The 15,644-nt window shown below is 38.5% G+C and overlaps 1 protein-coding gene across 1 annotated transcript; it reads right to left on the bottom strand.

Moving 5' to 3' along the window:
• Positions 1-1,141: 1,141 nt before the first annotated feature.
• Positions 1,142-11,257, bottom strand: LOC114464039 (inositol hexakisphosphate kinase 2-like). The gene is made up of 5 exons (XM_028448070.1): positions 10,691-11,257; positions 6,762-6,987; positions 4,850-5,028; positions 3,264-3,439; positions 1,142-1,974 (listed from the first exon to the last, which is right to left on the bottom strand). The coding sequence occupies exons 1-5, from the start codon at positions 10,950-10,952 to the stop codon at positions 1,474-1,476; spliced, it is 1,344 nt and encodes a 447-aa protein (XP_028303871.1). The 5' UTR covers positions 10,953-11,257; the 3' UTR covers positions 1,142-1,473.
• Between the last annotated feature and the right edge of the window lie 4,387 nt (positions 11,258-15,644).

Genomic DNA, 15,644 nt, shown 5'->3' with positions numbered 1-15,644 from the left:
GCTACCACAAAACCAAAGTTTTTAATTTATCTTCCAAAAAACCCCAAGAACTACACAGAGGACAAGATAGAGGTATCCAAACATGTCTAATAACAATATTATAGCATATTAAACATGGAATGTTGTACTACTCTCAATCTACATTCTTTTAGTTCCCTTTAATAAATGTTAAATAAATAAATAGCTCTTCATTGTGTGTCAGTGACACATAGTTGAATAAGTGGAGAAAAACAGCAGAATAAACACATAGCCCTGTCTCCATCTGGACACACACACACACACACTAGACAAACATCTTTAAGTATGTGTTTGTGTGTGCAAAATGACAACATCTTCTTTGGAAATGAGACACAAGTAAAGCAAGTCTACTTTCACAAGTGTCGTAGCTTAATGTGCAGCCAGCCACCAGCGACTCGAAGGGTTAAACTAAAATGATGGCAGCTGGTAAAGTTACAGAGCACCGAATTGAAAGTTGTGCATGCTAAAGTAAATAGAAACTTATTGCAACATTTAGCTATAAACCACGTTTAAAAAATGTATGTGATTTTACATGACTTTTGATCAGATTTACAGAAATATTTGTGAAATTTGTGATTTTTTCTTCTTCTCTTAAATATATAATGTCAATGTTAAATCTAAATGTTAAAACTAAATCTAAATGTTAAATGTCATGGGTGGAACTAAATATTTAGCTAATATGAGAATACACAAAAAAGGACGTTCAGAACAACTCAAGAATGTTTTGACCAGAGAGACATGTAAACCCATGTAAATTTGCGATGGTAAAACAGGGGACGGGACCCTGATAAGCAAACTGCTTCTCTCGTCTCCTTTTTGGGCATGTACAAAAAAGAAAAAAAAAAAAAAAAAAAAAATGAATGTAACCATGTCGGAAATAAACTGAATAAATAAAAAAATAAAAAATATGCAAATTCTCCAAAAGTAGCAAAATATAAGCTTATTGACGTGAACGCAATTTAAATTTAACATTTAAGATTTACATTTAACATTTAGATTTAACACCCTGTCCAGGGTGTACATCCACCTACCGCCCAGTGTGAGCCAGATGTTAAATGCTATATGTAACATTTAAATTTAACATTTAAATGTAACATTTAAATTCAATATTTAGATTTAACATTTAGATTTAGATTTAACATTTAAATTTACCATTTAGATTTAGATTTACACACGTAATTTTATTTTTTTTTATTGCATGCTCACGTAAAGGTTATTTACTGAGTCCCTTTAGGAGCTCAGTAAATAAGTAACATTCACAAACATTTTTTAAATATGGCTTGTTGCTAAATGTTGCAAAAAAGTTGGCAATTATTTTAGCATGTGCAACTTTACCAATGTTGCCCCATAGTGAAAGTTGCTGGCTGCATCCTCCACACTGATGGACAAACATAACAGCGATGTCTGAAAGCACCGATGGCAGAAACAGTAAAGGAGGTCTGAAGGCCAGATTCTTTATTCTGTGCCATGGTTCTCCAGCTCAGAGATGCTGGTGATCAGGTTCTGGACCCCAAAGATGAAGCCACTGTCTTGGCCTTCATGGACCACGCTGTCCTCCCGAAAGTGTCTAGAGGTGGCGTGGGCAAAGTCTATCACTCTCACATCCACCTTCGCACTGTCATGGCTAGGAGCGCCTGCAACATCCACCTCCACTTCTTCCTCCTCCATGCATGGTTGACCTTCGACATCCTCGCCCTCTCCTTCTTTGCTCTTCCTGTGCGGAGCGGCGTCGTAGATGATGAGCAGAGAGCTGGAGTAGAAGCGGTACGAGTCGCAGGATTCCAGGGCAGTTTGCATCTCTCGGAGCTGGCTGAGCACAGGGGAGAGGAGCTCCCGACGAAGTCTCCGCCCACTGTGGAAGAACTGGTACAGGGCCTCTTTGAAGCCTGACAGGGTGAGCTTACGGCCGTGATATTTATTCATAAATATGAGCTGACCAGTGTCAGGCTGATACGTCTGTAGAAGAAGGAGGAGAGAGACGCAGAGTTTAGAACCTGTGACAACGTTCTTTTTTGGACAAATAAATTGTTTTTCTGCCATTACAACAATCCATTAAAAGACAAACATTTAAATAAACTGTTGCTCGTAATAACTGCATAAAGACAACATTTTTTTTTTACTTAAAGTAATGAAATATGATCGAACACACATCTAAAGCCATTTATAGCCGGTTTTGTCAGGTACAAACTAGAGGTGTGCATTGCCATGAATCTGACAATATGATACGATTCTTGATCTGCATGTCACAATACGATATATCCCGATACTAAACAATACAATATACATTGCGATATATCACGATATCAATAATTACAAATTTCACCTTTACAAGTACAAAATGGAATGAAATACAATTTATTTCATTTTTTTTTGTAAGTAAATGGTAAACTATAATTTAAGAACCAATATCAAACACAAATGGTATGTTTATCAAACTGGCAAATTTATCAAACTTTTTTTTTTAAATCTTTTTTTTTCTTTTACAACAGATTCTGATTCTATTAAGATCTTAAATTCTTTAAAAAGAAGTAACCACATACAGTATATTTATAAAAGTGCCCAGTAATAAAGTGCAATCAACTTCCAAGATGTGGTTCACTGACACCAAGTGACTGGGCATTTACATGCTATGCTGTTAGCATAATGTTTTTTTTTGTTAAAAATCGCGCAAATATCGCAATATAAATTTTGAAATATTTGAAGAAGTATTTGCCAATACGGGAGAGAAACAGAGGTTATAACTTGCATTCGGCAATGCCACCAGTGTGATTTTATTTTTCACTAATTTTCAAATGAGTTCAACTGAACAGAACGTGAGCAAAAAGTCCTTAGTTGTGTAAGACGAGGTTTGGTCCATCACACACAGTACCTATCAAAATAGTTGCTTAAGTAGCCACGTGTTCCACTTCTACATCATTTTATTGGCCAAAACAAAACCAAAGTGCGTGACTAGCCATAGAAAGTGGGTGTGTTAACAGACAGTGATATTCCCCACCCTTAAAAAGAGGAAGTGGCCAGGCAGTGATTTTCCCCACCCTTAAAAAGAGGAAGTGGCCAGGCAGTGATGTCAATTTAAAAGCGATTAAGCGGAAATAAAACAGTTTATACAGTTTAGACTTGCATATTTGGAAAAAACCTTGAAAATCACAATTTTTGGGACAAAAACAGCCAAATTCTTGTTATTCTTATGTGTGTGCCCCATTTCAACAGGGTTTTGATAAAGATGAATGATCACGGCGGCTTACCTGCATACCACACACACGGACGCCGATCAACGCCGACGTGCTCTGAGCGCACTTGCGAATCTGCATGGCTTTCTTCTCCTCTGAGGCATCATCTCCATGTTGCCGTGTGCCCACCTTCAAGTCCAGAACGCACGGCACGACATGTTGCCATGTCAGGTTCTCAAGCAGGATGAATTCTAAAAAAAACAAGTTAAGGATCAAAGAGTCCACAAACTTGGCTACATTTACTAGCCTGGAATCCATCCTAATTTCCTTGTATTATTCAATGTTTTTTATACAGGCGATTAGCCCGGAAGCGCTCACAAGGTGTTTGAGTTCTGGGGGGGCTGAGCAGAGTAACCAACCTAACAAAGAGGCTCATGACATGACAACAATAGCGCAACAAGTGTATATCTTTTTCCCTAAACCTTACAGTTAAAGCACGGCACAAACACCGTTCCTCAATATAAATTGGTTTTAAACCCTCTTCTTGTTGTGGTTTCAATAATGTATCCAGGTTTTTTATAACAGAGCAGAGTGAAGCTCTGAACGTCTTCTCCGTCATGGGCGCCATGTTTGTTTTAACACTGCTTAGCGCAGGAAATATGGCGTTCTTTCTGTACAGCTCTGATTGGCTCATTTTCTTTTGAAATGGGGAAGTGAGCAGATACGGTGGTATGGCCAGACCCACTTTCTTACAAAAAGTAAAGAAGTGGGTGTGGCTTATCGCGAAGCTACAGTATACCTTTACACCCACGAGTTTAAAGCTAGTTTCAAATAGACTTAAAGAGTAACTAAACCCCTGCTTTCTGCTGAGCTGCCACTAGAGGGAAAATTTAAAAAAATACATTGATTATGGGCGGAGCTCCTGGAGCAGTGAGACACGCCCACTCGGCAGCAAGTCAGTGCTGGCAGTGACAGATCGTTGCCTGCTGAAGTACTACACACAATACACAGCCCACAAGCATAAACACACACACACACACACACAGCAGCAAGAACTACATGTAGGTTCACGCACACATAGAGACAGACGGGAATATGCACACTATGTGTCTGTACATGCACAAATAGAGCAGGAGAGATAAAGACAAGCTTAGAGGAGAGACCGGCAGACGTACCCTTTGTAGCTTATGTACCTTTAAAGTACATGTTTAAAACACATCCCAAGAATACAAGTGCTAAGGATTGTGGGAAATGTAGGATTTTAATGGAAACTACTTAGCGGCGGTGCGGCCAAGTATGTAAGATCTGAGGAGTGCGGACAGTCTGAGTATGTTTGAGCCTTTATGCTCACGTTGACTTAAATATTTGTAAACATTTGAGCCACGATAAATATCCGTTGCTAAAGGGAGTGCTTTTGAAATGCATCTCTGCAGGGAAAAGCAGGGAAACTGATAGTGAGACGGTGGATTAGGTAACGGGACTGAAGCTACTGATAGCTCCAAACACATTTCATATGTAAATATGCAGGTGTTGAGTTGTCCTGCTGATGCAGTCGGCCAGGAAACCTGCTGTGTCCTCTGGCTCAGAGTCAACCATGTTTTTATCACGGTCACCAACATTTATTCCTACTTTGCTTCAGCGTGGTTTCTTTCAAAGGATACTGTACTGGTTGCGGTGTTTGGCGTTCTCCTTCATCCTCTGCAGGTGTTTCTGGTGACACTTGAAGCTCCAGGGGTTGTGTTTGATCTGCGGGTCAGCCTTACTGTTCTCCATCCTGCAGTAGTGCACGTCGGCCTGCTGCTGAAACTCCAGATCTAAGTCCTCCTGTATCTTATGAACACTGAGCGACAGAGACAGAAAACCTGTTTTTATCCATACGCACACACACACACACACTAAAGTAGGACTCACACATTATACAAAGGTTGGAAGTAAGTCAACTTAAAGAACAGGCAGAATATAATCTAATTAAGTAACTAAAGACGCAGTAGCAACATGAACTCATATGGACACATTAAAGCAATCAGTAGATGCCTCTGAGGAAGACAGACAGTTGGCTGAATAAATTAAACCTTAACACATTATTGATATTCTCATTCTAACTAATGAAATGAGGAAAATTATGTGTGTGCATTGTCATGAATCTGACGATACGATTCACAATTTGCATGTCACGATACGATACATTGCGATATATTACGATATATCATGATACTAAACAATACGATATACAATATATTGTGATGCCAACAATTGAACATTTATATAATGGTATGAAAGTACCATTTTTTTCCTTTTTTTTATGTGTGAGAACAAGTAAATGGTAAGTAACTGTAATAAAAGTAAAAATAACAAAAACAAGTGGTATGTTTATCAAACTGTCAAAATAAAAAATAAAAAAGTTTAGCTTTTGCTTCTACAACAGATTCTGATTCTGTTAAGTTTTTAAATTCTTTAAAAAAAGGAACCATATATACATCTATAATAGTATCCAGTATGTTTTATGAAAATATGGTACAATCAAATTCCAGCTAAAAGTCATTGAGGACTGAAGTAGTTTAACAAGGTCTGATGTGCCATACAATCCCCCCAGAACACTACGCTCTCAAAATGCTGGCCTACTCGTTGTTCTATTTGTCTCTAAAAGTAGTATAGGAGGAAGAGCTTTCAGTTATCAGGCCCCACTTCTCTGGAACCATCTACCAACCACGGTTCGGGGGGCAGACACCCTCTCTACCTTTAAGGTTAGGCTCAAAACATTCCTCTTTGGTAAAGCTTTTAGTTAGGACCCAGCTCATAGCTCATAGTTAAGATGCAATAGGCATAGACTGCCGGGGGGGTCTGGCATGCTCGATTGGAGAGAGGTTGGAGAGGGCGTTAAGAGAGAGGTCATTTAGGTTAGAGAGGGACCGGAGAGGGTCCCATTCCTCTCTCTAACACTCCCTCTATGTCTGCTTCTTCCCTTGTGTGTTTGCTCCTGTACTCCTTCTGGTTTTTGTCTTGCAGGTCCGTGGGATCCTCAGTGTGGAGTTACAGAGTCTCAACAACTCTGTCTCCACCCTTTCCTCTGCACACACCCAACACAGCATATCATGGATGGCTGTTCAACATAGGAATGGGATCCACACAAGGTTCCTGCTGCTTAACAGAAGGTTTTCCTTGCCGCCATGATGAATTCATGTTGGGTGTGGGATACATATGTATGTGTATATACGTATATATGCATATGTGTGTATCCATAAAATGAAGAGTCCGTCCTTAAGACTGCTCTACTGTAAAGTGTCTTGAGATACCATTGGTTATGATTTGGCGCTATACAAATAAAAGATTGAGATTGATGATGTGGTTCACTGACACCTGATGACCGGACGTTTATGTGCTATGCATATGTTAGTGCAATTACATGTTTTTTTCATTAAAACACGATTGGACATTTTTTTGAAACAATATAATAATACCGTGGTGAAATATGGCCGAATCAGTTTTTCCTTCCACCCTTAATATAATGCACTTATAATTGCAACGTGACGTTCATATCAGTGCTTTTCTCACAAACATTTCCAAAACTCTCACCTTGCATTCCTGGGTTGGCTTTGGCCGTCTTTGCTGTAAACTTCACTCTCTGCTAGCAGTGAAGACGCCATCATTTTCCCCCACTTGAGCATCTTGCTCTTGGGCTCGCTGCTTTCTGCTGAGCTGTCCTTGTTCTCCTGATCTGATGCTGGGTCACCGTGGAGTGGGGACGCGATCAGGGACAGATTCCCATCTTCATCCTCCTCAAAGCTAACAGAGACGACACCTGAGGGAGGAGCAAAAAGACGTCTTTTAGATATGGGGTGGGGTGTAAAGTTTTGGCTTCAGTGATCAAACGACTTAATTGTGTGATGTTAAAAGGCAAAAAGCTTTGGCTTTCGGCACAATATTTGACCTACAATGAATTCCCTTCAGGAGTCTTACCGCAGAGGTTCCCAAGCTTTTCGGTTCGTGACCCCATTATTATATCACAAATTTCTGGTGACACCAGATCCTGGTTGCCTGTATTTACATCCACCTGGAGCTCATCTTCTCTTCTTCATGCCGTCTACAAAACAGCAGAGTTGAAACTGTTGCCCCCTGCGGTCCCAGATTTTTTCGGGGCGCGGATTTTGTTTATCAAATTTTGGTAAACAAAAGAGGTTTACATGGACTTTTTTAACTTTAACTGATTTTTAGAGCAACCCAAAGTAGCACAAGTTGCTATTTTGACTGAAAAAGCTGCTAAATGATTCTGAATGCTTTACCTCCTATAAAACTCAATGGACTAAAAGAGGCGATTCGTGTCATCAATAACGTCATTTCAACATGACTCTCAAACGGTAAAGTAGTCCCTTTTTTAAAAGTTAATAAAACAAATATGGTGCAAAATAATTAGTTTTGTTGGGCATAGACAGTGTGGAGTTACAGAGACTCAGCGGCTCTGTCTCCACCCTTTTCTCTGCACACACCCAACACAGCATAACGTGGATGGCTGTTCATCATAGGAATGGGATCCACACAAGGTTCCTGCTGCTTAACAGAAGGTTTTCCTTGCCGCCATGATGAATTCATGTTGGGTGTGGGATACATATGTATGTGTATATACGTATATATGCATATGTGTGTATCCATAAAATGAAGAGTCCGTCCTTAAGACTGCTCTACTGTAAAGTGCCTTGAGATACCATTGGTTATGATTTGGCGCTATACAAATAAAGATTGATTGATTGATTGATAGATCTTCTAATAAGGACATTTCACAGGTTTTAGACCACATTTGTAAAAACAGTGGAGGATCCCTTTAAGTATCACAAATCACAGAAAAGAGAAAGGCTTCCTGGGATGCCACAGGATTAAAATTTGAATTTGCACTCAGATAGTGCAGGGTTGAGAAGGAATGAAGTAACTCCAGACATGATGGTAAATACATGGAAGGTGAATAGAGTTCACGTGTTGAACCAGTCGAGCAAAGTGTGTCTGTCAGCACCGTGGAACACTTTTGGATGACGTTTAAAAAGGTGTGACAACAGCGACTCCACTCACGTTATCATATAGTATCATATAGTAGGCCTACAACTAAAACAGGTTTGTTGTATGAAGAGTTTGTGTTAGATCTCAACTTTTTTTTCCTGTCTGTCCTTCTTATCATCATCATCATCATCATCATCATCATCATCATCATCATCATCATCATCATCATCACCCTGCTTGACAGACTTACCTGATTGCAACTATCACTGTTTTAACTACAGCACCATCCGGTGGTACAATTCATCACCTTTGGTAATTTTGTAAACAATAGGCAGACAGTTTGATGAACAATGAGAAGAAATCTGAAAAAGCAGACTTCCGTCTCAGCCAGGTTTGGTCAATTACTTTTTAAATTTACAATAACATATTTAATCATCCATGTTTAATTACAACGCAATTAAGATTAAGTTTAATCGCGCTTTTTCAAAATACAATTAAAACTATCATCATTATTTATCCACTAAAATAAATAACAATTACATTCTCAATTAGTGAATTTCATTTACAATTAATCACAATTACTGAGCCTTTAATAAATAAGCCAATAAAACATAACTTTCCTCTTGTGTTGTGTTATAACGGATTTGTTTTAACCCACGTCTTAAATCAGCTGTAAAATACACATCGAAATATCATCTAATTTATTTTTCATCTCTTGGTTTCCTTGTTAGGCTTCCTTATCTATGAAAATATCGGTTTCTGTTTCAATCTTTCCCTTCTGGAAGGAGGTTTCGGTCCATCAGGACCAGAACCTCCAGACACAAAAACAGCTTCTTTCCCTCTGCCACCATCCACATGAACACACCCCAAGTCACCCACTGAACCCGCCCCCACACACACACACACCTAATCACCACCTCCATGATGACATTATCTGCTGCACTGTATATATATATATATATATATATATATATATATATATATATATATATATATATATATATATATATATATATATTTATATTTATCCTATTTATCCTTTATTCTCTATCTACCCTTTATTTATCCCTCATCCTTTATATTTATCATTATTATTATTATTATTGTTGCTGGGTTGTTCTTTGTTTTTTTATTTATTTATTTATTTTTGTTGTTTGTTTTGTGCACCAACTACCAAGACAAATTCCTTGTACTGTCCTTAAAACTGTACATGGCCATTAAAAACATTTCTGATTCTGATTTTAATATTTTTGGTGTCGGCGTATGAGCCTTTTTAGTGTTATATTGTAATTGACTTGTTCGAGAATTGGCCATGCCAATTACAATTACAAATTACAAAGCCAATGATCTGAACTCGATTACAATTCAATTACGATTATAACAGCAACAGATTTTTTCGTTTATGTCATAATTGTGGAATTCATTACCAACAGAACTCAACACCATATCAGATTTTAAGTTTAAATTGTACACATTTGTAAATAGCAGTGTGTGTGTATGTGAATGTTTTTATAATCTTTGCATTTTTGTTTTGACTGTTTTCCACTGTAGTGTAGAAAGGCTGAACCAGGGACAGGAGTTACCTATACACTATGTGCATCACATCAGCTGCAAACTTTTTGTATTGTCCCTGTCAAATAAATACATGAATTAATTAAATATATTAATACACGGTTTCCATTAGAATTGACCCCAACCCTGCTTTCAACATCAGGACCACACACAGACAGAATAACAGAGCGACGCTGCTATCCCAGCATCAGGGTTAGGGTCAATTATAATTGTAATAGTGTAAATGATAATTAATTACAAATATGGCTTGATTATAATTGTAATTGTAATTTTAAAAATGTATTGCTGTCGTAATCGTAATTAAATTGTAATTGAGTTTGGACATACATCACATGGCCAATAAAGTTGATTCTGATTGTAATTGTAATTGCCATAAAAATTCTATAAAATATATATTGTAAATTATAATTCAACGCAAAACTGTTTCAGTTCTATGTACAGTTCTACACATATGTAGTTAAAAATTATTAAAATGTGTTTCATGTCAAGTTTCCCACATTCTATCATTTAAAATCATTGAAATTGACGGGTATACTGACACAAAAAATGCTAAGGAACCCACAACAAAAATATTAAAACCTATATTTTATTGATTAGGAAGCCTAACAAGGAAACCAATAGATAGGAAAAAAATTAAATGATAGATATTTGTTTTTAGTGTATTTTACAGCTGATTTAGCTAACACAAGAGGAAGGTTAACTTTTATTAGACTGTTTATTTCAGGCTCAGTAACTGCGTTAATTGTAATTGAACTTAAGAAATTGAGAACGTAATTGTAATTGACTTTCAGGGGATAAAAAATTATGTAATTAGAAAAAAAGCTGTTCACTGTAATTCTAATTGAAAACATAATTGTAACTGAAAAATGTAATTGACCCCAACCCTGCCCAGCATGCACCAGCAGGGTTACCAATGAGTAGCAGGTACCAGTAGTTGATCTCACCTCTGAACTGGGGGGTGAACTTCCTCATGGCTGCAGGTAGAGTCTTGTAGAACTGATGCTCACGGGGTACCAGGGGCTTGCAGATGGTTTGCTCCCCAAAGCGCAGCACACAGGAGTGCCCCCCCACCTGGTGCACAAAGGGCTCCAGCATCACTCCTTTCTTCGTGCAGCACTGCTGCTGGTTCTGGTTCTGCTGCATATGCCTCTGCTTCTTCTCTGTGTTCATTGGACCCTGGGCATGAGCCTCTACAGCCGGACTCATCCTCCACTACGGCTGACCACACGGCTACAAGCATTAGCTTCTCACACAAGACCAAGTGTGTGTGAGCTAGTCCCCACAATGTCCTCAGAGGTTGTTGTTGTTGTTGTCGCTGTGGTGATGATGCTCTGCTTTGTCTGCTATCAATGATTCTGCAGGTCAAAAACAGACGCAAATTGAGGAGAAACAACAAAAAAGCAAGCTCACTTCAGTTCTAGTATGGCACTTCAAGAACTGGGATTTAGAGGTGTGCTGCTGCAGCCGACCCAGCAGAGATGGTGCTGCTGCTGCCTCGGCTGCAGACTCTACTCGATCTGACAGCTGAGAGCTGCCTCCTGGTAAAGCTCTCACAAAGCCAAACAGTCCGCCCCCATCCCCGTCACCCACCAATCACAGACGTCTAAAGCAGGTTGTTGGGTGGTGACCCTTCCAGGCAAAAGAAGCAAGCAAACAAAGACAGAAGAGGGAGGGAGGGAGGGAGGGAGAGGGGAAGCAAGAATAAAAACAAGGAGAGGGCAAAGCTGAGCTCAGCTGTTTCCCAGTCTGTGTGACGGCACCGTTTCAACAGCTAGCAGACGCCTTTCCTTTTAAAAAGTGCAAAACAGGAGCAAAACATAAATAAAATAATCTACAATTCTCGTCAATCCTTTTGCATTTACCGCCTGTAGTAGGGCTGCACAATTACAGTGCCTCTCGAAAGTACTAATACACCTTGAACTTTTGCACATTTTGTCAGGTTTACAACCATAAACTGAAAGTTCACACACAAGTAACAGACAACTGTGAAGTGAAAGCAAAATGATACATGATTCTGTTATTTTCCAAAACTGAAAAGTTGCGTATGCACAAGTATTTATACAGCATGAGTTAATACTTTGTGGAACCCCCTTTTACTGCAATAACAGCAGCAAGTCTTTTGGGGTATGACTCTACAAGATTTGCACATCTAGAGACAGGAAGTTTAGCCCATTCCTCTTTACAAAACAACTCGAGCTCTGTCAAATTAGATGGAGAGCGTTTGTGAACAGCAGTTTTCAGGTCTTTCCACAGATTTTCTATTGGATTTAGGTCTGGACTTTGACTGGGCCATTCTAACACATGAATATGTTTTGTTTTAAACCATTCCATTGTAGATTTAGCTTTGTGTTTAGGGTCATTGTCCTGCTGGAAGGTGAATCTTCGCCCCAGCCTCAATTCTCTTGCTGACTCTAGCAGGTATTCCTCCAAAATGTCCCTGTATTTGGCTCCATTCATCTTCCCAGCTATTCTTACAATCTTCTCAGTCCCCGCTGAAGAAAAGCAGCCCCATAGCATGATGCTCCCACCACCATATTTGACACTGGGGATGGTGCACTCAGGACGATGAGCAGTGTTTGGTTTGCGCCATACATAACATTTTGTGTTTGGGCCAAAAAGTTCAATTTTTATCTCATCTGACCAAAGCATATGACCATATGACTTCTGGCAAACTCCAAACGGGATTTCTTATGGCCTCCTTTCAATAATGGCTTTCTTCTTGCCACTCATCCATTAAGGCCAGATTTGTGTAGAGTACGACTGATAGTTGTCCCATGTACAGATTCCCCTAGCTCAGCGGCAGTACTATGCAGCTCCTCCAGAGTCATCTTGGGGCACTTGGTTGCCTTTCTGACCAGTGCTCTCCTTGTTCGATCTGTTAGTTTAGGTGGACGGCCGTGTCTTGGTAAGTTTGCAGTGGTGCCATACACTTTCCATTTCCGAATGATGAATTGAACAGTGCTCCGTGAGATGTTCAAATCTTGGGAAATCTTGGTATAACTAAACGCTGCTTTAAACTTCTCCACAACTTTATCCCTGACCTCTCTGGTGGGCTCCTTTGCCTTCATGATGTTGTTTCGTGACTAATACACTCCGACCATAGCTCTGAGGCCCTCACAGGACAGTATTTATACTGAAAGTAGATCACACACAGGTAGCCTCTATTTAATCATTAGGGCAAAGTGTGAACATTTAGCAGTCATTAGGAATGTTTTAATGGCAATTTAGTGCACTCAGAAAAAAGCTGTATGAATACTTGTGCACGCCCAACTTTTCACTTTTCTATTTTTAAAATAATAACAGAATCATGTATCATTTTACTTTCACTTCACAGTTGTCTGTTACTTGTGTGTTACAGTTTATGGTTGTAAACCTGACAAAATGTGCAAAAGTTCAAGGTGTATTAGTACTTTCGAGAGGCACTGTAAAGCTAGGGTAGACAATTTTCTGCAGATATATTAACCAATCACGTCTCCCTGTCTCCCTACTCGTTCTCAATCCCTCGCATGCACGAGCTCACACTGAAAATGTGTCACCGCTGACAAAGTTAAAACAGAGTTTTTGGTCACATTTTTTAACAAATATAATGATAAAGTTTATTGTTTACTTACTGCTGAATGAGACATGAGACAACAAAGTTTCCACACAATAAAAGCAATGAGCTGAGCTCCTCTTCTGCAGCAGCTGTGCGCGTGCATGTGAGTGAGACGGAGCACAGAGGACAGAGCACACCTTTAATCGAACTTTAAAAGTGATTATGATTTTGGCCTCCACAACTAAATTTACCTGATCGTGGGCAATTTTTACATTTAAAATGCAGCTCTGCTGCATATCTAATCAGGCACTTTCTCAACCCCAGCAGTAAGCCAACCACCAGGGGGCGAACACATGATTAAGGCTTTATTAAGAAACCTTTATTAAAATGGAGCAACGCTTCAGCGGCTCGTCAACCTCGGGATACAAGGTAAACTAAACTGGTTTTTATTAAGAAAAAACAACATGCTCTGAAGTCAGCAACAAGTTGACGTGACAATACTCCGTTAACTCAACGTATAAGTGAGCGGCAGTTTTTTATTATATACGCTGTAATTGTTTTCAAGGAGTTGCACTCTGAGTCTTTAACAGTGTATTTATATAGTTTGACCCAGAGTACATTTTAAATTATTGGGTACATTTTAGTATTTATCATTGTTCTTGTTTAAAGCAATATGTGAACAGTTTAGAGTGCAAATGAAAAGCTAAAAATTAGCTAAACAAAAACGCAGATGTTTTCCCTAACAGGATGAATAATCGTGATTACCATTTTGGCCCTAGCCTATAATCTAATAATTACAATAATAGGGATGCATGACATTGATGACTGAATTAATCTAATTTAAATGTTTTCTGTTCATTAACAAGTTACGGTACTGTGACCTATAAAGAAAGACAGGCGCAACATTTCATATGTGCTGTTAGCTTTGTTTTACAAACTGTTTTAGAAATACTGCTGTTTAAAAAAAAAAAAGGGTAGATAATGTATTTTATTTATTTATTCATCTCTCAAATTATAACCTCCCTCTCTTAATGAAACATTTCCTCAATATTTTCTGGTAACAGATAATTCCTTGCTTTATAGAACACTCGTGCTATGACCTAAGGGTTTGAAAACAAAAACACGTTACGCCTGCAGCGCCATATATGCATGTGCAAATACTAAAAGTCATACTTGCAAGATTTGCATGTTCTCTTTTGGTTTCAAACAACAAAGCTGTAAAATGAAACTGTATAAAACAAAGTTCCAAGTCAAGGGCGTGCTTTAAGACAAGTATCAGGAGGTCATGAGATCGTGTTTCACTCACAATTTACAGATTTCCTTTGATCACTGGGAGTGCGTGGATCCACTGGGAGCTCGTCATCTTACCAAAGTAGAAACAATTACCCTCGGCTTCCTACTGACACAGATTAATACAATTATTAATATGGTCACTAATTGCTGTATAAAGCAACCTTTTTCACACTTAATTTTTTTTTTTTTTTTTTTACCTCTAAAGGCTTTTGTGTTCATATTAAGGACTGAGTGCTTATGAAAAAGCGCTAAATAAAATCCAATGCATTGTTAAATATTATTATTTAATGTATCATGATGTTTAGGGGTTTATCGCGTACGTGTCACTGTAAGCGAACGTGTGCGCATGCTAACACACAACAGTCAGTCAATAGCTTGAGGGGCAGGTTTCAAAGTTAACACTAATCTCCCTAATCCTGCGGCTAAAAAGATACGTGGAAAAATAGGCCCAGACAAACAAGGAGGATATTACAAGTTACACTTATAGAGAAACATGCTTCATGGTCAATGCAGTAAGAAAGAAAAGTAGTCAATTAATTTTACAATAATAATAATTATTATTATAAATGAATAAATAGATTAATAAACAAATAAATATTGTGTTTAATCTATTCCTACTAGTGCAGTTCCCATAGGAAGTATGTATATATTTAGCACTGTAATATAGGCAAGCATACATCTGCAGCTTGCTGAGAGTTAGAACTACAAACGAACTTTCTTCTGTTGATTTTTGTTTTTTTATAGCACCAATTCATAACACGTGTTATCGCAAGACACTTCACAGAAAGCAGGTAAAAGACCTTACTGTGTGTTATCTAATTACTTCATGACTTTGATGCTTTAGACCCACATTACATAAATCAATTTTGTCCTGTACTGTTAAATATTAGAATATCAAATTTAATTAAAAGACTGATATGTGGGGTGGAAATGCTAGCTAAAACATCCAAGCCTCCCCCTTTATCCGGGCTTGGGACAGGCAAAGTGACCCAAAAGAGAGACTCATGCAGAGTCACTTAGGTTTTTGTTTTTAAGTTGTTTTTCTATTTTTAATTTTTTTTTTTGTATGG

The sequence above is a fragment of the Gouania willdenowi genome, chromosome 5 (assembly GCF_900634775.1).
Source record: "Gouania willdenowi chromosome 5, fGouWil2.1, whole genome shotgun sequence".
Classification (NCBI taxonomy): Eukaryota; Metazoa; Chordata; class Actinopteri; order Blenniiformes; family Gobiesocidae; genus Gouania; species Gouania willdenowi.
Note: the sequence above shows the minus strand (reverse complement) of the source record. Positions and strands in the feature narration are given on the sequence as shown.

Bases quoted from the DNA above. Each gene is read 5' to 3' on its own strand.
- LOC114464039 (XM_028448070.1), bottom strand. From the start codon at position 10,952: ATGAGTCCGGCTGTAGAGGCTCATGCCCAGGGTCCAATGAACACAGAG. The intron at 3,440-4,849 runs GTATCCTTTGAA...TGTTTTTTTTAG, and splicing joins CAAACACCGCAACCAGTACA to AATTCATCCTGCTTGAGAAC. The intron at 1,975-3,263 runs GTAAGCCGCCGT...CTTCTTCTACAG, and splicing joins TCCGTGTGTGTGGTATGCAG to ACGTATCAGCCTGACACTGG.